This window comes from Uranotaenia lowii, chromosome 2 (genome assembly GCF_029784155.1).
Source record: "Uranotaenia lowii strain MFRU-FL chromosome 2, ASM2978415v1, whole genome shotgun sequence".
In the NCBI taxonomy this organism is placed as follows: Eukaryota; Metazoa; Arthropoda; class Insecta; order Diptera; family Culicidae; genus Uranotaenia; species Uranotaenia lowii.
Window position 1 is genome coordinate 263,357,119 of NC_073692.1, and position 24,946 is coordinate 263,382,064.

The 24,946-nt window shown below is 34.5% G+C and overlaps 1 protein-coding gene across 1 annotated transcript in view; it reads right to left on the minus strand.

Moving 5' to 3' along the window:
• The window catches only part of LOC129742596 (uncharacterized), a 54,675-nt gene extending 38,351 nt beyond the window's left edge, over positions 1–16,324 (minus strand). The window contains exon 1 of the mRNA XM_055734516.1: positions 15,829–16,324. Within this exon, the coding sequence (XP_055590491.1) occupies positions 15,829–16,324 (496 nt within the window). The remainder of the gene's footprint in view (positions 1–15,828) is intronic.
• Between the last annotated feature and the right edge of the window lie 8,622 nt (positions 16,325–24,946).

A 24,946-nucleotide genomic window follows, 5' to 3' on the forward strand; every position in this document is an offset into this window, starting at 1 on the left:
TGCCGATTTGAGTTGGGTTTTAGAATTCCTCAAAGTTTTGCAAAATTATGTGCTCAATTTTTAAGGTCACCAAAAATGCCAATATTTCAGTTATTGAACGGTCAATCTTGCAGTACTCGTTTCGAAAAGACTCCATGTCCATACGGTGGAATACGATTGTTTTGCATCACGCGTTTGTTAATTTCAAAATTTTATCCATCCTAACATTCTTTTTTATGATTTCAGCTAGTAGTAATTTTGTAGTATTTTTTACCCCAAAATGTATGCAGCACCGTTATGCTTTTTCTTTAAAAACATTTTTGGCAGAAACAAAGTAAAATTTAATTCGGGCAAAACCAAAAATTACTGCTATTGAAGATTTATGCATAATGACATCACAAATGTATCAAAAAACCATAAGTTTTCAAACGTTTTTATTTGATTTTTCATTAAAAACCAAGTTTTTTGCCACATTCCCCTTTTTAGCAAGGTGTTTTACTGTTGAAAACAATAATTTTTCTGACTACGTCAATTTGAGGTCCCATCAACCTTAAAACTTTTGATATACAAGCGGTATGATTATCTGTAGACATTAAGTTTTTAGAAGCCATTGAAATTGAAAAGTTGACGGTATTCCAGGAATTTTTTTACTTGAAATTATTCAATAATTCATTATTTGTTAAAATAACAAGATGTATCGTCAAATTCTGAAATTTGATGACAATTAAAACAAAAACCTACTAACAAAAATACTCTAACCCTAAAGGGAATAAAATATCGTTAAATTCCTAAAAAACTTTTCTGGTAAATATAATCCATACATTCATGCCAATTATCTAAGCACCATGGTTGTAGCAACGAACTGGATATAAATTGAAGAAATTACAAATAATCATAAATTCCACCATGAAAGCATGGAAACGTTGTTTTTGTTTTGAAAGCTGAACTCATTATATGGTATTTCACTTCGTCCCGCTCTCGCTTACGAGTCCTAGAAACATGGCCCCAGAACGTGTCAACAATCCAAACGGGCGCGACCACTTGCTGCAGGAGGATCGTAAACCCAAAGAAAATATTATCCCTCGTTCGGCGGCACCTGTAATCAAAACATTTGGCAATAAAGTGAGCCATCAAACCTTGCCAGTACACAAAAACAAACAAGCATAACCGATATTTACAGTCTGCGGATGTTGGCACCACGAAGTTGAAGCGAACGTCCGACCCGATCGACATTCGGCTGTTGTGAACGTCTGCGACGTGATGTTGGATATATTTAGGAGGAACTTAATGTCGGGAAAACTTTATAGCTTAAAATGTTTTGCCTTGAAAGTAGCTTAAAGGGATGTTTTTTTTTTCTCCGATCAAATAACATACCTAACAGTTAATCTTTCACCTTCAATTAAGTTAAAGATACGACCAATTCGAAAAAAACACAGACAAGTACTTCCCGTGTTATCTTTTCCTAATGTATCAATCTGGTATGCCATTCTCATACCACAAGTGTTCCAAATTCACTTCCCGGTAAAACTTTTCCAGCGGAAATTGTACGCGGTTTAAAATCTTAACAACTTCAAGTTCTGTGAAGATCTTTCAACGGTTTCCCACCTTTTGCACAGGCCGCATATCTAGATGAGAACTTTTTCTCTGGGCTCCACCTCCTCCCTTCCTCCGACCCAATCCAGTTGATGATGGAACGTTCTTTGAACTTGGCAGCCGACAGCTGTTAGAAAAAGAATTTAACGCGCTAAAACCTCTTTCGAGACGGTAGCACGCGATAAACATGAATCCTTTGCTTTCGTGCGCCACACTCCGACTGTTGTGTTCGGGAAAACACAACGTTTTTCCCTCCTTTACCGTTAAGAGTTGCGAATTTTCCGTTCTAGCGGAAACCACGTCACATTGCGGAAACCCGTTGAAGAAACTGCCATGCATCAGCTCGGTCTGCCGGCCCAGCAGACAATGAACCAGACAGCCGGTCGGCAACGTTGTTTTCTGCCCTCAAAATCGACTCCATGAAAGCTCCCCCACGGCTCCAGCGTTTTAATTCCCGTTCAAAATTTTGAGCATGAAAGCTCAGTAGGTAAGGTAGGCACCTATATTCTCCGCTCAATTTGTGATGCTCCGAGCGAGAATATTTCGCTTGACAGAAATCGGTATTTGGTATTGGTAATTGGAAAAACGATTTGGCGCCATTGGAGCTACACCGCATTATTTGAACTTACCAGCAGCAAGTGTCAGCAGATGATATTTTTAGGCAAAATATGCTTATGATTTCAAGAGAATCAAACCAGAGCACGTGTCTATTCCAGAGTTGCAAATGTTACGATTTGCATGTTTTTTTTCCCTGTCTTGAAATCGATTATAAATTTCGAAATGAAGACTCAGTTAAGAAACTTTGAGCGCTTCGAAGCACCCCTAAAAAATCAAGTCCGATCAAGCTGAAATTTTGCAAAGGTCATTTTTTTGGGACCAATCTACAAAATGGATAAGGTAGGTTATTGAAATTCGACATGACCCGTTTGGCTGCCACCCTATTGTTGGTAGATCAGATTCGAGTGTCAAGTTTCGAAGTTGAAAAATATTTGAATTTAGATCATTTGAATTTTGGCTCATCGCGAATTTTAGAAAAAACTGAAATGTATAAGCGAAATGTCAAAGCTAGAACGCTTTGGGTAGAAGAAACAAATATATGTGGAAAGTGAGAGCTAGAATTTTGTGTTCTGGCAGCTTTCAAACTGCCTGGGGGCCGTACACATACCACGTGGACAACTTAGGGGAGAGGGGTGTGTATGGAAATGTCCATGCTTGTCCACGGAGAGGGGGGGGTAGGAGTTTGGGTCATGTCCACGTGGACATACTTCCTTCCAAAATATTTTCTTGAGATAAATAAATATTGAGATGTTTAAATCAAAATCTTAAAATTGCAAAGCCAAAAAAAAGGATGAAACGGCCTGTTGGGCGATAAAGAACCTCATTTTCAAACCAGCACCAGCATCGATTTTGACGAAACTTGCCAAGTACTAGACCAAACATTTTTACATCTTTTGACCTAATTTCGAGTTTTTTCAATGAATTTTGTAAAAGCTACAGCGATTTTTGTGAAGCAATCTCAAATTTTCCCTTTTTTCAGTCATTTTACGACTTTCAATTTTGTTAAGCGTTAGTTCGTGTGAAAAATTCATTAAAAAAATTAACCGAGAGAGAAATGGTAGCTTGTTGGAACGTTGGAAAAGATTGCTCTGTTCTGAGTGATTTCATTCTTTTTTGAACGCTAAATACTGTAGGGGAGAGTGGGGTATCGTGGGCCATGGGGAAACGTGGGCCACTTTTAATATCACAGATGTGTGTTGAGATAAAAATCTCAAACCACCTGTCATCGTCGTCGCTTTGCGTGAGCATATATTTCTATATGTTGTTGACTCAAATACGCATCATATGCTTTTTTTATTTATCAAGCTAAAAAAAGTTGGAAAAATTTACTTACATTTTAATTATTTAAAGTTTTGTCATGATCTTTCACGTGGAAAAGGAATTTTTGATGAAACATTAATAAGTCACAAAAACGCAACCAATTTGCAAATCACAGCTTGTGGGGAATCGTGGGCCACAGATCTTGAATCATCTATATTTTTATGTTTTTATTCACATTCAGAACTTAAAATACGTTTTTCCCATCTGTAAAGTTTTCTTATGCCAAATGAAGAGTTATGAAAAATATTTTGTCCATCCTATATAAAGCATGGATCACTACAAATCTGGACGCATTAAAAAGGGTCTATCTCGGAGCTATGTAAACGAAATAAAAATGTGTTGTGCTCAAATTGTAGGTTTTTACTGCATTAAAAAAATAATAATAAAAAAAATATTCCGATGTTGTTTTGATGAAATTTCGTACTTTTCGTCGAGAACCACTCATCTAAGTTTGGACACCCTATTCACTGCCCTCAGCGGCCATTTTGTTCCACAATCTCTTCATCTCTGTTGCATCGCAAGTCGTCCTACCATTCTTCTTCATCTTCTGATTAACAATTGCCTAAAATTTTTCGATAGGGCTGAATTGAGGGCAGTTGGATGGGTTGACGTCCTTTTCGACAAAATCCTCCAGTTGGTCCGATACCACTGTAGTAGGTACCTCTTCGCTGTAGTGGCAGCTATCCAAATCTAGTGAAAACTTTACTGGTTCTTTGTGAGATCTAATATAAGGAAAAAAAATATTTTTCGAGCACTCCTCCTTGTACATTTCGGAGTGCCATGGTCTTGTTTTTCACAAAAAACCGGGGTTTTTCGACCACAGCTCCAAATATCTTGCCAGATCAAACACTTTTCTGCAAAGTTCTTGGCAAAAACGAATTTGAACTTGATGGGGACATCACTCCGACCAGTGGTTTTGTAAAATTTTTGGTCTCCCAAAATCAGATTTCGCGATTTTTGAACCAGACCGGTTTTTTTAACGTGGGTGTCCAAAATTAATTTTCATCTCGCGGCTTCTATTACGTGTAACTTTTTTGGAACAGAACGAATCGTAATGAAATTTTCAGCACTGATAGAGGAAACACTTCCAAACAAGGTACTGTCAAAAAATTCCAGATCCGACAACTAGGAGCGCTATAGGTCGATTCACGCACTGCCTGGCCTCACTGGTTTTGACACTTCGCGATTCCTGTTTTGATTCCTTATTTTCCAATTCTACACGCTGATGAAGCAAAACACATCTGGGTCCTCATTTAATTCTCATTCACACGTTTTTAGTTCTTATCGCAATTTTGGGAGAGAACAAAATTTAAAAAGTAAATTAGTTGTTAAGAAATTAGATGTTTTTAGTATCAAATAACGAAAAATCAATCATTTTGTTTGTTAATCAAGCTGAAAACAGAAATGTTGGAATAAATGGATTTAAACTCAAAAGTTCAACTATCCGGCGTTATTTTTATTCTTAAAAAATATCGTATTTTTAATAATTAAGAATAATTTAGCCTTCTCTTTCAGTATACGTTTATCGGAGAATTTTCCTGTATTGGATTCTTCTGTCCTTGAATAGCGGTGTCGTACAAGTACGTGCATTTGTTTACAGCTTCCGATGGGAATTTCTAAAGGGTAATTGGTCCAGAAGAAATGTGTTGAAAAAAGGGTTTTAAAAACATGTTGAAACATTTTAATAAACAAACCTCCTTTTCGAAATCATTATGAATTTTCAACTTTCTGTTCATTCCCGTAGAGATAACTGTTAAGAAACAGAAAAATGTGCTAAATTTAGTTCACAAAATGGGACTTGGTATTTTGCTTTCCTTAAACTGAGTTTTGAGTTAAATTTCTTGACCGTGCAGCTAAACGAAAAATTTCGCCGCATCTCATTTCTCATTCGTAAAATTTTGTAAACAGGACGTGCGAACTGTCACCACAAAAGGGAGCTACGTCATCGTGAATCGACCCCATGGTATTATAAACAGTGCGTCCAGATTTCTGATGATCCATGCTTTAAGAAATTTTGCCAAAACTTTCGCGAGCCAGGTTTTTTAATCTTTTCGATCATACACAGCTCTCTTTTTTATTTCATCATCTGAAATTTCTTTAAAATAACGAAATGAATAAGGAAATCACAGTTTTGGGTCAACTCATAAACTTTGCATATTATTTAGTCAATTTGGATTTGGTGGCCCACGATTCCCCATCATTTTTCAAAATCCAAAAATATTGCTTTTTTTTCAAACAATCAGAAATTGGAGAAAATAACTTATTAAAAATTAAAAAAAATACCTCATGATACCTTGACAATGTAGAAAACTATACCATTTTTTTTTTCATTTTATCTTTTAAGAAGTTATGGAATAACGAAAAAAAGGGGCCCATGATTCCCCACTCTCCCATACATATATGAATTTATAAGTGGAAATGGGGAAAATCGGGAAAAATTTTGAGCTGTTTTCGTAATATATTTGTCAAACGCTGCTTTTTTAGCACCCGGTTTGTTTTAGAGGATTTGTTCTGTTGGCTTGAACAAAACTTAATCAAGTAAAAAAAAGTTCAAAAGGTTTTAAACTATCAACATTAATTCTTGTCCCAATTATGGGGTGAAAAGGGATAGTTGCTTATTTATTAAGGAACTCGTTTGCTTAGAAACTGTTCAACAATGAAAAACTTTCATTTTTGCTTTCATTATTAAAACGCAAATCAGTGCATAGTTTTTCGCTTTGCAGATATTTTTTTTTATTTTTCCTATCTCCAGTAGGTCACCTTTTTAATCACCCACACCTATGTTCGAAGAATTGTAGAAAGTGGTGCCTAACTCCAGGGGCAAAAATGGTTTAGAAATTTTAAACCTTTTTATAGTTCTCCAGTGCGAGTTGAAAGCCAAATTCATCTGGGATCAACTTGAAATGTCTTCCATTTTACTCTTTTTTCAACGCTCCTAGAGGATTTAAGACACTACATGTCCCGATTAACCCCACGATTAGTGGGCCCAAGTTTGAATCAACTGTCTGTCTGATAAATCACAATTTGGAGCATTTCCAAACAACATGGTATGAAATTAAATTTTTCAAGCAACATGAAGTAAATTGAACTTATATTTGCTTTTACTCAACAAATCAATGCACGTTTTGGTTCTGGAAGGAGAAAAAATAATGTGTAGATTGTTTCGTATTTGGATCACAACAATTCTTCCAGGTGTGACCCGATTCACCTCCATGTTAGGGTATTTTAGATAATTGCAAGTTTCTCGTTTTTCATTCGAAAAACGGGCTTTCAAAAAAGGCATTCAAACATCGGATTAATATACCGCGAAAATAATAAATTTCAAAATATGTTAACTAGCAGAAATCTGTTATATTGAAGGGCTCAAAAGACTTTGGTAAAAACCACATTTGACTAATGATTCACACCATAGGCATTTGCCACGCTCGTCAAGGGAACATTCATTTATTCTTTTAAACTATTAAACTGTTGCTGATCTGGAGGGATTTGGTTGCGTCTGCAAAACAATTCTCCTAATTAAAGGCTCATCACTGACACCGACATTCGAAAGACTAACTCAGTGAGTGCGTGAATTTTGTGTGGGCAGCAGCAGGGGACGAAGAAGACAGCGAGCAACAGGCTCCAGCAGCTGGGGCAGCCTCTTTTAATTAAATATTTCCCGTATGGCCACATCAATTTTCGCCTTCATTGTACCGCATGCCTTCCCCCGCGTGTCGAGCCGATCTGAATTCGAGCAATCTGGAAATGCCCTCAACCGTACCCACACGTCTCGTGTACCACCTTCCACTTACATACAAATGACGGGGTTTGTTGATCTCGAAAAGTATAATATTCTATCCGAAAACGTCCGAAGGCATAACATGCCATCATCATCACCAGCATCGGTCGGACCCAATGAGACATCCCACTGATTTTCGGCCGGATATGGAGAACCGGAAAAGGTGACGACATGTTTGTGTGATTGTGCATAAGAGATGGGTAAAATTTAATTACATTTCATCCGGTGCAAAGTATCCGTCGCTGGATGGCTGGACGGTTCTGTTGGTCGAATCCGGGGTCGGGAATTCGGTTATGATTTCTTTCCCCAGCCGTGATCCTTGGCACTTGCCGGTTTCTGTCGTCAGTTTTGCGGCCTGATTGTCACTTCCACGCAAACGAATTATAATGAGTTTCATTAATTGGTCGAACGTGGCCGAAAATAAACAGGTTTATTCTTCAGTTTAGGAACGAATTATCCCTGCAAATTTCCTAAATAAAATGTTTCAAATTTTATTCAAACAACGATGACGGAACTAATTATTATATCTAATCAAAAGAATCTTTCAAATAATTAGTTTGTTGCTTGAATCAACCGCGACCTGAATCTACACCTGCACGGAAAAATTGTAAGGCTATTTCAAAGACGTTGTCATGATAATTTTACTATTTCTGCATTATAGTATTTTCAGCCACGGCAAAGTATAACATAAATTTAGTAAAAGTACGCATGAAACATTATTATTTATTGCAATTACAATGTTCCTGATAATTTTCGATAACCTCAATGTTTGTTGTCGAAAATACTATGATCATGATAATTTCATCATAATTTCTATTACAACTAGCGTCCGTATAGTAATTTAGACATTGTAGCACCAATTCATATCAACAAAATACTACGGACAAGGTACTTTTGAGAACAAAACATATTTGACTCAAAAACAAGAGTGCGTGTATTAAATTTTACCGTCGGGTATGACAACTTTACTATGGTGAAAATACATGTTATTTATACTAATTAATGATCATTAACTATTAAACCCGTGAGTAAACAAACAAATTTTGAGCTACTTTCAAGTTTCGTAACTTTGAACATCTTTCCAGAGCATCGATCGGGAGAACACACTAACATTGACCGACGTGTGTCGGAAGTGTGAATTTTAATGTTTTAAACAATGCGGAAAAAGCGGAAAAAAAATCATCATTAAAATCGTCACAAATTTTTTAACTCAATTGAGATGAAATATAACTTTTTCATGTGTCAAAATATCTAAACATTGACATATTGACATTACCATTTTAACGCGTGCATAAGAATTTAATAGTTGCTCAAAAATATGCTTGAATTAAGTATAAACAGTATGCGCATGTATAATTTCGTGTTGGCTTCGGGCGTGCGAAAAGGATAAAGCTTGCACCTCACTCTTCAAGGAATTTCCTTAAGCGTGACAGCAGATTGGTTTTTTTTATTACCCGATATCCAGAGTTGTTGTAAGCGCTAGTACCAGAAACGTTGGTTGAAAGTGACTAATTCTTAATGATTTCTTTAAAAGGCCTGGAAGAAACCAACCAATAAATTTTCAAGTTGATCATAAAGTGATTTCTTACATGTTTTCCATACATGATGGTTTTTTTAAAAAAAATTATTGGGTAAACAGATAAAAATTTTCAATAATTGTTCTATTTTCGGCTAGAAATATTCGTGACATAATTCTGACCTTTTTAACTGTGTGAAGGTAACCTTAAAACCGATCATGTCCTTGAACGGACTTCAACGTTTTTTTAACTAAAATTTTGGAGGTTATTTTTCCTTCTTTTATCCATATAGGTGGGCAAGTGTGCGTAAGAACTGTCAAAAAAAACTCTATAGTTGATATTATTTCCAGATGTTGCAACCGAAAGTCTGATCGATCAAACTTTGCAGACATCCGGATCTGCTAACGTTAGTCTCTGCTTTCAGAAACATGCATGCCACCGAAGATTATAAGGGAAACCATAAAAGCATTGAAATGTTTTCAAGTTTTTCTAGCAAATCTGACCTCCAGAATTATCAGACGTTCGCATCTACTGCAGACCCATTAGTCTATGAAATAGATATAGGTGCTCATCCTAAACCTTACTCAACTATTATTATTATTATTATTATTATTATTATTATTATTATTATTATTATTATTATTATTATTATTATTATTATTATTATTATTATTATTATTATTATTATTACTATTTTGTTTATTTTTGCAACGTAAGATAACAATCTTTTAATTTGTTACAATTTGGCGTACATATTTCATTTCTATTTCTTTTTCTTAAAAACTAATCGTTCCGTCAGATTGTTCTAGTTTTATTTATCTATTTTATTGTTTTACTCCATGAATTCTTCAAGCAACCTCTTCTTAAACTCTGACTTATTATTTATTATTTTTAAATTGTTGGGAAGATTATTCCAATTAACAGTGCCTCTGACAAAGAATGTTCTATCATAGTATGATGAACTATGCGAAGGATTCAAGATATTCCCAGTACGTGAGTTTCTTAGTGGCGCGAGCAAGGTTTTCAAATAATATGGTTTACCAGTTTTGACTATTGATGATATCACAAAGCTTAACGTTTTAACTAGACACTGGATACCACAATTTTCGTTTCCATACTCCGAGCATTTGAAAAGTCGAAGTACTGAAAAAGAAAAATGATACGCAAGTGCAAAGCATTTGGAAACATTCAAAAGTTTGCTAGTTTTTTTTCCAAAACTGAGCAAGGTTATTTTTGTAAAGTCTGTCCGCTCTTTGTAATCAACCTCACTGGTGGAGTTAATAAAACTGTTCAATTGTTAAATCTTGTTACTAAGCCACTGACTTGTTTTTCAAAACTCACTGAAAAAAAAGCTGTAAGTATTCGATAAGATATAAAGAGACGAATCTATTCAGCAAACCTCTTAAAAAAATTTAAATATAATGATAAGAAATCTATATTTTATTTGTCTAGATACTTGCTTATTTGTGTTTTAAATGTTTATTTTTTTTAGATTGTTTTTTGATTCACGTCTTCAAATTGGTATTTTAACGGAACTTCAAGAGACCGGGAATTTCAAATTAAAACCGGGAAAAATCTTTATGGATCATTTTTGCCTTATATAAACCAATTGAATTCTAAAGTTAAATCATATTATCATTTTTTCTCAAAAGCGATATAAAATTGGGATCCAAATTCCATGAAGAAAATGTAGACAGAAGTCGATCATTTCTTGAAAAATCGAGATTTCTCAGGTCAGCACATACCTTTTAGTGCTCTGAAGTGTTCGAAGTGTTCGAGGTTTTTTTGTTAATTTACTTATTTTTGACATTTACAAATTTTTGAAAAGCTTCAAAAGCGCGAAAAACTTATCTCTCTTATGTTCGAAATTTTTTTTTTCACAAATAAATTCAATTTTTCTAAGATATATGATATATTCATAAGATTATGCGGGGAAAAATGCGAGAAAACAGAAAAGTTCGAAATGAGTGGCCACCTTGTTACATGGTTCTTTGATAAAATACCCAAAAAGTAGAACGAGATACAAAATGTTTATGTGATTCTATTTAACATTTTGAGCTTTTATTGGTAATCGCATTCTTTATTGATTAAAATTTAAAAAATACAGAACGTAAAATTTATGAGCTGTTAATCACAATAGGATATTATCATAATAAAAAAGTGAATTTGAAAAGCAGATACAATCCTTAGAATAATTTTCAAAATTTGTGTTAGAACTTCAAATTTGAAGTTTGAATTACGATATTCAAATTTTCTGGTTGGATGGCAAATTCAGACTCAGAGTTTCCAGAGTCAAGCTTTTAGAAATCAGCCTCAAGCTCACTCAGTATTTAAGACGAGAAAAAAATCAAAATTTTAGAATAATAGGAGGAATAGAATTTAGCGGATTCTGTTCCCAAAATTGCAGAGAAAAATTAAATAACAATATCAATCAGTAGGGGAGAATGAGGATACTTGATCCCTGGGGATACTTGATTCCTTAGCTATATCTCCAAACTGGAATGTCTTACAAAGATCAAATGTTCTAGAAAAATGTGCCAAAATGAGCAAAATACCAATGTTTGTAGTTTAAAAAACTTTAACAAAATAATTGTTTGAGTAATTGAACTTTGTTTGAAAAATTTCACAAAAAGTAACTGGAAGATCTTTTCCATCACTTTAAAATGTTCCTTACATGGGAAAATTATGAAAAAAATATTTGTTCCAATGCATCAATTGTTCGAGCGTAGAATGAACTTCATAATGCCATATTTTCAAAGCAATGGAAAACTCTCAACTTTTTTCAGAAAAAGTTTTCTAAAATGTTGATTATGGGTATAATTGATCCCCTAGAGTTGGGTACAATTGATCCCCCTTCCAAACGTCATATTCTTCTTCTGAATTGATCGTTATGATTGCTGATTTCGAATTTACTAATATTTATCCAAAAACTAATATTTATTGAACAATTGTCTGAAGAAAAGAGCAAAAATAATTAATTTTCTCTTAATTATAAAAAATAGCGCCTTTCAGTATGTAATGTTATTAGCGTTGAGACAAAGTTATAGAATTTTCTTCTTATGTCTGCTATAAATTGTGAAATGAGAACAAACATGACCAAAATAGTCAATTAACATTCTATCTTGGGGTTTTGTTTGATTTTTATACAAGGATTAGGGCTTCCCGAATAAAAGATCAAGTCTCCTTCAATAGGGGATCAAGTCTCCCCTAACTTCAGAAAAATCGCAATTTTTTTACTCCCACGAAAATGCTTCTAGTTTATCAACGGGTTCAAGTATCGTTCTAATTTTTGGAGCATAGAAACTTGAAGTTACAAGCTGTCAGAAAATGTCAAAGACGGCGAGTTGCTAAATTTTTCCAAAAAGATATGGTGAAAATAAGAAAAGGGGATCAAGTATCCCCACTCTCCCCTACTAATTAGTTAAAATTTGAATCATGAATCAAACTTAAAATTGTTTAATTTGATTTTATAGATCCGTATGTCACCCAAAGTTCATCGTTGATGATTATATTTCAAATTTTATAATTCAGAAACCAGAGCTGCGATGAAGTAATTTTTGATTGGAACATCATCGTTTTAATTAAATCAAAAAGTGTTGAATATATAAGTAGATCGAGATATGAAGAATCGATTGGTATTTATACTTAACATAAAATTGGTCATCCCTCTGATTCTAAGGGCCCCAATTATTTTTTTCATCCTTTGTTTAAACTTTTTTCTGAAAATAATCCAAAAAAATGATCATCGTTATCAGAAAATTCTTACTTTAAAATTGAAAAAAGGCTTATTTTGGTTTTAAACAAAAAAACCCTGATTATCACATTCATGTACCGTAATCCGGGGTAATATTGATCACTTTTTTCAATATATTTCGATTACTTTTTCTGTTAAGGGGAATGTGGCATGTTCTATATTTTTAAAACCAGTACTGGACTCCTATGAACGTAGAACATGATTGCAGAAATTTATTCGACCTCTTCTAATTTGATATAAAAATCGTTTTCGTCATCGTTGGCACATCGTTCAGAATATGATGCTTTGGGGTGACATTGATCAGTCTCTATTCTGATGGTTTTTAACGAGTTTTAAGGCTACAAAACACCTTAATAATATTTAAAAATTCTTATTTATCAATTTAACCTTGATTTTTAACGTATTATTTTAAAAATATTTATAATCGAAAAAAGAACTATGATGCTGCATACATTTAGGGGCAAAAATAATTATAATTGCTAAATAGTTTGAGCTTCAAAATACAAATGAAATTTTACCTTCACACATTCCCCTAGACCCTCCCACTATTCCCATTTTCATTTTTTCTTCAAAGTTAACGATTTGATAGGGTTCCTATCCATTTGTCCAATACGGGCTTACTCTTGAAAAATGTCCTTATTTTTTTAATTATCAAAAATTTATCATAAAATTATCATAAAAATAGCACTTTAACTGTTCATATACAATAAGAAAAGTTGTTCTTTCACATTAAACAACCGGTTTGTTTCTAAATGCTTTTTGGTATCATCAGAAGAGTTCGGGCTTGTGATATAGCTCAGTTGGCAAGTCTGTTGTCTCCTGAGCCAATGTCCGCGAGTTCGAGCCCAAGAGTAAACATCGAACACAGTTGTACCGGATAAGTTTTTCAATAACAATCCGCCAACTGTAACGTTGATAAAGTCGCGAATGCCATAAAGATGGTAAAACGACTATAATCGAAACAAAAAAAAAATCAGAAGAGTTCTTTGGTTGCGAGCCTTGGAAAAATAAATGTTTTAAGATTTTGAAATTAGATTTTTTACTAACATAAAAAAAATCAAATACATAACAAATTTTGCCTATTTAATACTTAATTCATAGGTTTTCAAACGTAGGAAACAGAATTCAAAAATTCAAACTAACGACTAAGTTATTGATGATTATGTGGGAAAGTTTATTGTCGGTCAAATTTACCCCGGTGATCAATGTTACCCCGTTTTACGGTATATAAAAACTGGGAAAATCATAAAATCTCGATCGAAAAACCGGGAAAAAACCGGGAATTTGAAAATGGAAACTCGCTGGCCACCCTGATATGTAATTTTTTTGAATAAATAGGGAAGAATGAGGATACTTGATCCCTGGGGATACTTGATTCCTTAGCTATATCTCCAAACTGGAATGTCGTACAAAGGTCAAATGTTCTAGAAAAATGTGCCAAATGGAACAAAACAGCAATGTTTGAAGCTCAAAAAATTTTAACAAAATAAGTTTTTGGGTTATTGAACTTTGTTTGAAAAATTTCTCAAAATGTGACTTGAAGATCTTTTTTCATCATTTTTAAATGTTCCTAACATGGAAATATTATAACCAAATATTTATTCCAATACATCAATCTTTCGAGTGTAAAATGAACTTCAAAATACAATATTTTCAAAGCGATGGGAAACTCCCAACATTTTTCAGAAAAAGTTTTCTAAAATGTTGATTTTGGGTACAATTGATCCTTAATATATGGGTACAAATGATTGATTGATTGATTGATTCTTTATTAAGTACTCAGCACATAAATGGCTATTTGTACATGATTTTTCAAATTTTACAAAAATATCTTACATTAAATTCAAGGTTATAAATTATACAATTATATGAATACTATCCTAGATTTCTGATTGGATTATCTGCTTCCATCTTTCAAATTTTAAGTCTTAGTTCAGTTCTTTAACAAACATTGAAGCGCTAATCGCTTGTGTTAGTATTGATCGGTCATCATAATTTCTAAACAAATCATTTGATTGAAGGTGTGTTCAACAGAACTCAATCGAAATCAATTGAAATGGATTGACAGTTGATCAGCTGTTTTTCCAATTGACTTCGATTGATTTCTATCAGGCTGCTGAATGAACAGCCAGACACTAATACTAATGCGCTTAGTTTGTTTTCATTTTTTTATTCGGCTGCGCGCTTCAAGCATTTGTCCACAAATTTTGCGGACAGCAAACGCTGAGGCTGAGATGCGACGTCGTGATCGCGCAACTTTTCTATGAAAAGAATGACGATGACGATTATGTTCACCTATAGCCAAGCGGCTGAGAAAGCTGCTGAAGGAATGGCAGAAAACTTGGTAGATACCAAGGGGCATAGCATCAAGGAATGGGTTTCTATATTGGGTACACGAACCGAAATCGCTAACCGATTTTAAAGCAAGGGTCAGTATGTCAACCGCGATAAAGTCCGACGGATGTGCGAACAGAACAAATCGAGTTTTGTTGTTGCTTATCCGGATTTGGTGAACGACCAACATGTTCAGGCCTATTTTTTGCCAGAAACACCTTTTCAAAAATTGGAAATTAATGATAAAATTGCCAGGGAAATGGTCTTGAGCATCTATCCCACATACAAACATAATATTAAATGTCATCATGATATTAAGAAATAAAATTCAGGGTATTAATTTCAAATTTATTTGGCATCTTACCATATTTGACAAATACTTTCACCACACTTTGTGATCAGTTGCTGCAGCAAGAAGAAGAAGTTGCTGCAGCAAGCACACCGACTGATGAGACCAACGCAGAAACACCGACACTGCACCGACGGATGCTACCAGCACCGCACCACCCAAGACGGACCACATCAACACGGACTCCCTGCAGCAACTGATTTTACTGACACCAGACTGCTAGCACTGCACCACCACCCCGGCACAGAACCACTGGCACAACACCACTGACACAGCACCACCGACGCTGCACCGGTTGACTCCACTGTAACTTGCACTGCACGACAGACATTAAAAACAAATCGAAACAGCTGTTTTTGACAGTAAACAACTGCATGTGTGTTAGTGTAATAGAAATCGATAGAAACGAATCCTGCCTCTGAGCTTGATCGTTTTCGATTGGTTTCGATCGATTTCGATTGGCTTCATTGAACGTCAATTGGATTCGTTTCGATCACAACATTGGCTGAGTGAACAACAATTTACCAATCGAAATCGATTGAAACCGATTTCAATTGGCTGTTGAACACGCTTTGAGTGTTTTCTAGTAATGTTAGTTGTGTTGGTGTAGATAATTTCGTAGATTCGCTTTGTGTTAAGTTGTTACTTTCAGTACTGGGTGAACTTATTTTAGTTGGTTGAATCTCTATTGTTGTTGATGGCGTTGCAAGTATCTCACTCTCTTGCGAGAATGAGTACTGCAGCAGTTTTTCCGACGACTGAGGCGTTATCGAGCTGGAGGAAAGCGCAATGGGTAGCTGGTGCACACTTGATGGTAGATGGTGTTCATTCCGTCTTTGTTGGTTTGAATTTGTTGATTTCTGAGTGTACGGCTGTTGAGGCAATGTTCCTGTCTTCGTTACTCGAGAATAACTTTCCGTAAGCCTTTGGACGATCGGATTGGGTGCTTGAAGGCGTCGTTTGTTTTTAGCTTCTCTCAGCGACAATTTTTCCGAAGCGCGAATACGTTGGATCTCATATTCATCCTCGTACACTGGGCAACCCTTGAACAACGAACTATGAGGTCCCCGACAGTTGATGCATGTAATGGAATTTTGGCAGTTACTTCCATCATGGAAAACTCCCGCGCACTGAGCACACATCTGGTTTCCACGGCAACGATCCTTATGATGCCCGAATTTCAAACAGTTCATACAACGAAGCGGCGATGGTACATATAGTTGAACTCTGCAGCGATGAAATCCGACATCTATCGATGTGGGCAAGAGTCCAAGATTGAAGGTCAACACAAACGCTCCTGTGTCTTCCGGATCTCCTTTAGCGTTCTTTTTTTTGGATTCTGCGAACACCAATCACATGTTCGCTTTTCAGTTCCGCAAGAATTTCAACGTCAGATAGGAAATTAAGGTCCCGACAGTAAACGATGCCTTTTGTGGTGTTGAGTGTCGGATGTTCTTCTATGGACACATTGAAGGATCCTCCTAAAATTTTCTGCTTCAGCAATTTGTCGGCCTGAAATTTATCGACTGTTTTAAGCAATAGTTTCCCGTCCTTCATCCTACTGATGGTAACTTGGGAAGTAATAGAATCTATTGCTTTTTTGATGAAAAATGGAGAAACTTTTTCCATCGTCTCTTCACTACCAGCACGTGATAATATCAAATATCGTGAACCATTATTTGAATCAACTCGTGCTTCCTTGGAGTAAAAACGTTCATCCTTGGAGTTTCGTTGGACTGCTCGTTTTTTTCCTTTTCCGAATCCCGGTTGTGATTTTAGGTCTCTTCCGCCAGGATCAAAACTTTCTAGGATTCCAAAACGGGATCCAAAAACCCAGGATGGCTCCCCGCCACCCGGGTCAGACGCCATTGTTGTTCCTTTTATAGTCTATACAAATTTACTTTACAACTGGTCACTCAAAAAAACAATAAACGACCTTGAAATCAGTTTTTGATTACGTTTACGGAGCACTCGACTAATAGGTCTTTATCGCACGAGAGTTAAATCCGAACTGGGGTACAAATGATCCCGGTATATTCTTCTTCTCAATGGATCGTGGTCTACGAGATTACTCATATTTATCCAATAGCTAATATTCATCCATCAATTATCTGAAGAAAAGGGCTAAAATAATTGAATTTCTCTTGTTTATAAAAAATTGCGCCCGTAAGTATACAATGTCATAAGGGTTGAGAATAAGCTATAGATTTTTTTTCTGACAATTCTAGATTGTGAAATGAGAACAAACATGCCCAAAATAGTCAATTAACATTCTATCTTGGGGTTTTGTTTGATTTTTTCCATGGATTAGGGCATCCTGAATAAAGGATCAAGCCTCTCTTAACTTCAGAAAAATCGCAATTTTTTTACTCCCACGAAAATGCTTCTAGTTCATCTACGGGTTAAAGATTCGTTCTAATTTTAGGAGCATAGAAACTTGAAGTTACACGCTGTCAGAAAATGTAAAAGATTGCGAGTTGCTAAATTTTTCCAAAAAGATATGGTGAAAATAAGAAAAGGGGATCAAGTATCCCCACTCTCCCCTACTTTTTTAAGAGTACTTCTACTCTTTTTCAATCTAGAAATGAGCGAACTCGTTTTTTGTAAAATATTACCAAATGTACCGTCAAACGGGGCGCCATGCAACAGCGGGGTTATGCAACATTTGTATACCACAGCACTGATATAATTTTGAATCTTAAATACATAACGTAATCAAGTTATCATTTAAGGAATACAACATTATGATGATATAGTTTTTCAAATCTCAAGCAATTATTTAAAAGTTTTTCATTTTAATTCTAAATTTAGAAAATTCATCAATAAATGTAAAAAATTTACCATTTTTCGATGCCGTAAAAAACTTTACCCAGTATTGGCTTAATAATCATCTACAAACTTTTGTCTGGTCAAATGATCCTACACAGTAAACAAAAATTACCGAGTTCGGTAATTTTTTTACCGAAATCCTAACATGTGGAAATCGTTAAACTGTTCGGTAATTTTTTCGGTAAAAAATAAACGAACATCGGTAAATCCATTCTTCATTTACCGATGTTCGTTTATTTTTTACCGAAAAAATTACCGAACAGTTTAACGATTTACACATGTTAGGATTTCGGTAAAAAAAATTACCGAACTCGGTAATTTTCGTTTACTGTGTATTTCAACACTGTTGGTGTATAAAAATATTTTTCAAACAATCATCAATTGTTTTAAAATAAATATTTTTATAATTAGGTCAGGGTAAGATGTAACAAAATGCAAATCAAAGAGACACGTTGTAAATCTCGTTTCCATATATATGATTGTTTTGCATCACGCATTTGTCAACATTGAAATTTCATTCATCCAAACATTTATTTTTATTATTTCAGCTTGTAGAATTTTTTGTAGGTATTCTATAACCCCTAAATGTATGCAACCTCCTTATTGTAGGGATGAGATGAAGAATATACAGAAAATAAATCAAATTTAATTAGGAATAAAATAAAATAATAGTTGTATTCGGCAACACTGTAGATGAATAAAATAAAATAAAATTCTATGAGAACATTTGCTATTTTGGCAGCACTTGACAAACAAACAAAACAAAGTCAGTCATTGATCTATTCTTGCGAGCGACAGACGTGTTTAAGTGAATCTCTGAATTGAGATTCGTAAAATCACGACACTTATGTTCTGAAAAAAAGTATAAAAATTAGTTTCAACAGAACCAGAAATACCGTGAATTGGTGTTTTATGCGTAATGGCTTTTATGGCATTAAAAATTTATAATTTAGAACATTTACAAACGTTTTCATAAGATTTTCCATTAAAATCAAAGTTTGTTGTAAGTTACCCCTTTTTCTAAATATAGTGAAAATCGCATGTTTTAAAAAAACTAAAAATAACTGAAGAAACCAACAATTTTTCTGACTACCTCATTTTGATGTCCTATTAACCTTAAAACTTTTGATGTATAAAGCGTATGATTATCTGTTAACGTGAATGAAAATCAAAACTAAACCTCATAAATCTCGTTTCCATTTGCTGGGATATGATTGTTTTGCATTATGCGTTTGTTAACATTTCAATTTCATCCATCCTTAGATTTATTTTCATGATTTAAGCTATTTAAAAGTATATTTGTAGTCTTTTTTTACCCCTAAATGTATGCAACAAAATTACACTTTTTCCTTAAAAACATTTTTGATAGAAAAATGTATAATTTAATTGGAACAAAACCAAAAATTACTGCAATTTGTGCTTCATACGATATGCCATTACAAATGTATCAAAAACTATGAATTTTCAAACGTTTTCATTTGATTTTTCATTAATAACAGAGTTTGTTGCAACTTACCCCTTTTTGTTAATAGGGTGAAAATCGCATAACCAATAATTTTTCTGACTGCGTCAATTTGGTGTCCCATCAACCTTAAAACTTTTGATGTATAAGGTATGATTATTTGTAGGCATTAAGATTTTAGAAGCCATTAAACTTGTAAAGTATTGCATGTTGCCCCAGTTGACGGTATTTTTTTAAGGACATTTGATCAGAAAACTAACGAAATTATTACATTTTATGAAGTTGCTTCACATCTTATGCAAAAATTACGAAGGGAATACAGCTTACACCAAGTAACTTTAACACCTTGTTTTCATTAACATGCATTTTTAGACGTAATAAAGTGAGCGCGATCAGCGCCTTCGAGTATGCAAACAGTAATCAATATTTGCACAATGAAGGTACCTAGTATGCTTCTAGTATTTTGTCAGTCATCTAAATACTGTTGTCTCTTCGAATAATTCTACTGATTTTTTTTAATGAAAAACAAATGCTTTGAAGGTTTTTTGACATCTACCAAAATCAATCGATCAACTGATGCACCATTCAAAACGCAAATTCACGAACGCCCGTCTTATGGCTCATTGTTTTCAACTTCTTGCTTTCCTTACGTTCGGCAAAGCCAAGTCACCAAAAAACGCAGGAGATTCTCGTCGGTGCCAATATACGATGCAAACATTTATGCTTTAATATGAGGATCTGGTGGCGGTGCGAGTTCAAGTTAGTGACCAGTGATTTCATCCTTCCAGATTTTGTCTGGATCTTTTTGGACATTCGTCAGACATTTTTTAAGGGTTCCAGACTTTTGACCATTGTGGTAGTATCGGCAGTACTACGTTCTATGATTAATTTTCTGTTTTACATTCATCTCTGTTGCATTCAATTACTTATTCGGATCATTTGCTACCATTTTACCATGAAAATTTTAAATTTTTACTGTTTTGTAAAAAATGTCATGTCCAAACTCAAAAGCCTGGAGGCAAAGGCTTTTGAGTTTGGACATTACATTTTTTACAAAACAGTAAAAATTTAAAATTTTCAGGGTTAAATGGTAGCAAATGATCCGAATAAGTAATTGAATGCAACAGAGATGAATGTAAAACAGAAAATTAATCATAGAACGTAGTACTGCCGATACTACCACAATGGTCTGATGGCACTGATAGTGTTTAGAATATTTGATGATACGATCAAGTGAAACATCTCGCAATAGTGCAATAGTCTGGGTGCAAAAAAAGGCCATCAAAAGTTCGGCATCCAGACTTTTCTGAAAAATAATAGGCATCTCTGGTTATGGCACTCGTGAACTTCGAAACCGGATAGACGGTGGTGAAAAACTAACAATCTCTCCGAAGACTTCGTGGCAATAAACGTGCAGTGTTAAAAATTTCCGACTCCGTATAAACTACACGGAAGAAAGAATCCCTGATACTGGGTAAAATGTTGTCACGGCATCGAAAAACGTAAAAATGTACATCTATTGCTCGAGTTTTAAATTTTCTATGAGAATCAAACACTTCAAAAAACTATCTCACGATGTGAGAAACTATGTCTCATGATCATTTTGTTATCATAAAATGATAACTTCATTACATTATATTAAAGTAAACATTAAAAAAGTGTTGTAGTATAAAAATCTTGCATCTTACCCTGCTGTTGCATGTTTGCCCCGTTTGACGGTACTGATTCTTCGGTTGATCTGAGTCTGCTATTTTGGGAAAGTGATAGCAACAACGATGTAATCGAAGACATTCCATTCGCAATTGCCAACAGAATGGTACAAAAGCCTAGTAACTGTGTTAGCAGTCTTATGGTTAACTCAGTTCCTAGCCATGATAACGAGGAGTTCAGAAGCCACTTCAAAATTTCTCGGGAAATGTACGAGGAATTTATAAATGATTTAAAAATAATGAAGGTTTAAAGAAATAAAAAACGAATCACACGTTATAACCAAAAACGCATATCGCTTTATTCCTCTGGTTTACTGGACATGAAGCGTGTGCGTTTAGGGATGTAACTTTTAGGTTCGACGTGAGCTTGGGGACTGCAAGTTACATCATAGAGCGTGTGACATATTTCATCAGTTCGCTATCCGGCGAGACTATAAATTGGCCTACGGAGGAAAAACAGACACTGACGTCGAACTTTATTCATAAAAAAACAGGATAATAGGTAGGATTAAAAAAATAATGTTAGAGTACAGATTTGAAGTTTGACTTTTTCAACAATTGTTGGAACCCGAGTTCGAATAGATCCATCCCGCATTTCTTCTGAAGACTACATTGACAGGAAAAAAATACATCGATTGCTGTGCAAGCTATTTGCAACGAAGAAAGAAAAATTACCGATATATTCGTTGGAATTCCGCAATCCGTACAAGACAATCGGATGTACGAAAATTCAGAAATATTCAATACTATACCAAGCCAGTGTGGTGAAAACTTTCTTCTTGGTGACTCAGCATATAAGTGTTCAAAATTTTTGATAACACCATATAAGGAGAACGGTTGACTCGGTAACAAAAAAAGTTAATAGACAGTTTAGCTCCGGGAGAATTTATATAGATTGATACAAAAATCTTAGAAAAATATATCTAGAAATTCATAATCAAAACGCATCATATTGATTCTTAAAGAATTTAATATTATGATCAAATGAAGTTGTGACACGGTGTCTCTGAAAATGTTCCACATTATAGACTCTCCCCTAACTACCGCACTATTCAGGAAACAAATCGATTGGGGGGTCTAGAACAACTTGTTTTGAGATTTGCGAACAAAATACACGAGCACCACCTTCAAGTTAACGCTATTAATTTTAGCGAAGAAATTTTACATTTTTCATCTTAGATGGGTGAAGATTCTTTCTAAATTTAAAATAAAAGTTACTTAATTAAGCGGCCTTATCGGTGAGCAGTGATGTCCTTTTTAGTAAGATGATTTCATATACGATTATGAAATTTTATAGACGTATAGAAAGTTAGAAGAAATGAAAGATGGTGAAAATGAGTTGGTAGAATTTATTAGAAGCATTATCTTCACATATCAAATTTTTGTTCGGCATGGGCCAACTAGTATTAAGTGGTAGAAACAGATAGAGTTGCACCTACCACCACACACTAATTTGTTATCATCGCGTTCGTTACAACCGGGGTTTGGTTGCAAACGTCACGGTTGCTAGGCTGGTTGTGGACAACCACTTTTATTTTTTCTAAGTTTCTTCCCGTCTGAAAATTTCACAAACTTAAGAGGTTCTTACTAAAAAGGACATCACTTTTCAGCGATAAGGTCGATTAATTAAGTAACAAACATAAATTACAATGCTAAATCTCAGCATATTAAAAATTTTGATGAACATGATTTTTAATCTAAAAGTTTGACAAAAAATGAAAAATTTCGAAGATTAACATAAAAAAAATTTACCATTTTTTCCAAAATTCAGTTCTTAAGTATATTTGAATGTGTGCGTTAAGGGTCATATTGACCGAACAACATTTGAAGATAACTACGTATGTTTCAAATTACAGATTTTGCAAAAAAAAAACTGTACTTTTCTCTTAACACAGTATTCATAGAATAAAGTTTTTAATCAAATCCTGTTCCTTATAAATCACGATATAATTTATTCATTTTTTTAAATATTTGAAACTTTAGGTTTTTAGCTCAGTTGATACAATAATTATTTCCCTAACCGATTTCCATGAGTTCGAGCTCAAGTGTAAACATCGAACACAAGTGAATTAATTAAGGTTTTCAATACCAGGTTACCATTTCATTAGTTCTGTATCATAAAGTAACTGACTCGGTGTACTCTCATACACTTTGTAAAACGAATTGAAAAAAGTGTGGTGAAAATTATTTGAATTTTTGTATATTAGTATATTGGTTTCAATTGAAATTTCAACATCAAGAACAACCTCTATAAATGAGAGCTGCTTCTTAAAATTGGCTACTGAGAAGGAGTCATAGTCATTTTTTTTACAGATTTCTGAACTGCAAGATGTGATTGGTTGCATATACGGATCGTACATGTATCTTCGTAAACCTGCAAACAAAATCCGCCACACATACGTTAACCGTCATGACATGGTTTCCATCACGCTTCAAGGAATTTGCTAAGCTAATCGCAGATTCCTCGATGTCTGTCTTAGATACCCGTCAAGGATCCATGACTACCGTGTGTTTTCGCTATAACCAATAAGCGAACAAATAGCTGGGATTGCCAAAGCAGATACTGCTTATTAGGTGATACGGCATATCCGCTACCGGAGTACTTGCTGATACCTTACAAAGATTACGGAGCTCTTACAGCAAAACAAAGAAATTTCAAACTCGTGTACGGATTGAGAATGCTTTAGGTATTTTGAAGCAGCGGTTTCGTTAACTTATGTTATTTGACTTTTAGGATGTAAAAGAATCGTGTAAGTTCGTGATGGCATGTCATGTGCAGAATTTCACCAACTCAAGTGAAATTTTCGGTTGATGAAAAATGTATCAAGTAGCCGGAAACGTACCCTCACTGACCTCGCTAATTCGTGAGTGGCTTTCAAAGACCGATATGTTGCTTCACAACTCGGATTAGGTAGTTTAAGCAACATTTTGATGGTCAAGTTTAACAAAGATTTATTTCCAGAAGCTATTTGATCAGCCTGTAATGGTAATTCTTAAGAAGAAACTTATTATCGTAATTTTTAATTGTTACTTAATTTATCGACCATATCGGTGAGAAGTGATGTCCTTTTTAGTAGGGACATCTTAAGATTATGAAATTTTACGAATGTTTAGAAGGTTAGAAGAAATGAAAGATGGTGAAAATGAGCGGGTAGAGTTTATTTAGAAGCATTATTATGACATATCAAATTTTTGTTCGGCTCGAGCCAATTATTATATAGTGGTAGATACAGATATAGTTGCATCTACCACCACACATTAGTTTGCCAAGCATGGTTCGCCACACAAGCGGAAAACTTGCAGAGCGAACGAACAATAAGATCACATATTATTGTAAAGATCTTGAGCAAAAGAAAACTAAGCTCATTGACCAAACTTTACGGTTGAATACATTTTTTTTCAAACTTTGTTTTATTTGCATTATTTTAATTTGATACATTATTTTAATTGAACACCTATTGAACGTTTACATGAGTAAATTTGAACTTTTAGGTTTGTATGGTAAAATCGAATATTCTATACTGAAAAAACAACACCATTTTTGTTTCTTCTGTGGAACTGTTCCTGCTAATGGTTTTTGTGCCAAAGAAAATTTACTATCTTATTAGGCAAACAAGTTATTAGGTGGTTACCAGTGGTATGTCTTTTGGCATTGATAAACAATAAATTAAATTGACATCACTGCTGAAGACCTAGAGAGATATTGCATGACTATTTTTCATGCAAAGCTTTGCGAGGCACAAGCTGTGGTGTTAATTGAATTG